The 2,131-nt window shown below is 43.9% G+C and overlaps 1 protein-coding gene across 6 annotated transcripts in view; it reads right to left on the reverse strand.

The window, feature by feature from the left end:
* The window catches only part of TACC1 (transforming acidic coiled-coil containing protein 1), a 127,669-nt gene that overhangs the window by 41,754 nt on the left and 83,784 nt on the right, over window positions 1-2,131 (reverse strand). For all 6 annotated transcript variants that reach the window (XM_023516986.1, XM_023516985.1, XM_023516988.1 and 3 more), the window contains one exon: window positions 193-253. Coding sequence is in view for 5 of the 6 variants with exons in the window: in XM_023516985.1 (XP_023372753.1) it covers window positions 193-253 (61 nt within the window). In the remaining variant the exon portion in view is untranslated. The remainder of the gene's footprint in view (window positions 1-192; window positions 254-2,131) is intronic.

Below are 2,131 nucleotides of genomic sequence, written 5' to 3' on the forward strand. Positions count from 1 at the left end.
CTATGATTTAATAATAATAAGAAGGAGCATTGTGAAAGGGCTAGCTTGTCTTCAAGTGCCTTCTTGGATGGTTTTAGGGCATTGAGAAACAAACATCCACTACAAAGTCTTTGTGAACCACCCACAGAGGGATGAGAACTCCAGTTGGGGGGCCATTGGTCTAAGACATTCTAGTGATTGGCACAGACTTACCTGAGAACATGTATCCAAAGCAAGGGACTGAGTTTCATATTTCTTCACCTTACAGCCACTCCTGGAAAGAGAAAGGACACAACTAACTAATTTGGAATTGTACTGACAAGTTTCAAGGTCTGAGATGGAGCAGAGCAGTGTGTGCAGACAGAAGCCAAAGCATACAGCATCACAGCAATCGTACATCTACACATGAGGGAGGCAGAGACACCTTTTATGCCTCTGAATTGTCTCTCAAGAGATGGGGTAAGCAAAGAACTAAAGCTGGGTTCATTCTCTGAAAAGACCACCTGGCTTGCTTCTGTGGGTTTTCAAACACCAGTATGCTGACATCTAAGGTTTTTACTTACACACCTTCAAGGGCCTTTCACAAACAGCACAGCCTTAGCAGCTGGAGACACTCAGTTCCTCTGATCCTCACTCAAGAGGTATTGACGTTCATCAGAAAAATCATCACACTGGACCAGATTCTTTAAAAATTCTTTATTGCACTAAAAGTCACACAAGTCTAGACCTGTGTGCTAACAGAAAAGAACTGTGGCCAACAGAGAGCGGAAAAATACAAAATCTGAGTGAACCGTTACCATTCCTGTCAGACGGGAGGGGAACCACCAGTGCTGTGGGGAAGCCTGAAACCCGGGAGAGCTCGGACCACCTGTTATTTTTAGACTAGCACAGAATTTGTGATCACAAGACTGATTCAGATTCTGTTCTGTCTAAATAAACCTGAAATTTCCAGTAAAAATGCCACTGTGAAAAAAAAAAAGGGCAAACACACAAGTCACCAGAATGTGCACATGATCACGAGTTCCCAGTCGGCTTTCCCTACTGCCCTTACCGAACGCCACCCTCCACCACCACGTGCCAACAGACTCAGTACAATTTATTACCTACTCCAAATCACCAGCCTTGTCCAATCAAGAAAGTCAACTGGCTTCCAATATTAAATAGCAGAACAGAAACCACTGCCGTGTGATGATGTTGGGGCCAAGCCAGCTCTTGTTACTGTCAAAGCACGACGTGACACCTGCCAAGCCAGGGAGCACAAGCTCTCACACCTAAGGTGGGAAGGTCGAGCCCCACTCTTCAGGTGCAGACAATTGCAAGGCTAAGCTGACTCATGAAGTGGCATGTGAAATGCAAAACCCATCAGGAGATCAAACTCAGAAAACAGAAGCCGACATGCTATGGAGAGATGGCTGGGGAAGGATGCGAGAGGAAATTGCCAACAGTCCCAGGGACAAACAGCAGCAGCAGAAGTACTTACAACAGAAAACAGAGAAATTTCACTTGCTCAGTAGTCCTGATGCATCAACAAAATTAGAGAGAGACAGGAAAGAGACAGACAGATGGAGAAAAAAACCATGTAAAGACTGGATTATTTACCTCTAGTCTGATAGGTGCAAAAGCTGCACAGTTCTTTCTATGAAGTGAAATAATAAACTAAAAATGTCACATTCATGAATGCTGTCCCTAGTGAACGACCTGGACCATAAGGCAGTAGGAGAGTGGTACAAACACTCAGAAATGCCACTAATTCAAATTTTGTACATGAAAAGTATACTTCCAAATATTTGTGACTGTATAAAAAGTGTATCACTGCTGTGCATGCTTACTCTACGATGCACATATAAAGATGTTGCAAATGTCTGGATCTCTCTGTAATAGGTATAGATCACTAAAACGATTTCACACAATTTGTCTTATTCAGTGTGCAAAATCCCGAGCCTATTATCATATCTCTATTTTACAGAAGAACCTGAGAAGCCAATCACATGCATCTTCTTTGAACACAAAGCTCCCCACTCTCCTCTCTCTTCTACCACCACACATGGGCTCATTCTTTTCTAGCAACAAAGGAATTTGCTGATCAAAATCCCAGCATTGGTGGCGCCCGTACCTCAGTGGGTAGGGGGCCGGCCGTATACACCAAGGCTGG

The sequence above is a fragment of the Otolemur garnettii genome, unplaced genomic scaffold (assembly GCF_000181295.1).
Source record: "Otolemur garnettii isolate 467f Iridium unplaced genomic scaffold, OtoGar3 scaffold00102, whole genome shotgun sequence".
NCBI lineage: Eukaryota > Metazoa > Chordata > Mammalia > Primates > Galagidae > Otolemur > Otolemur garnettii.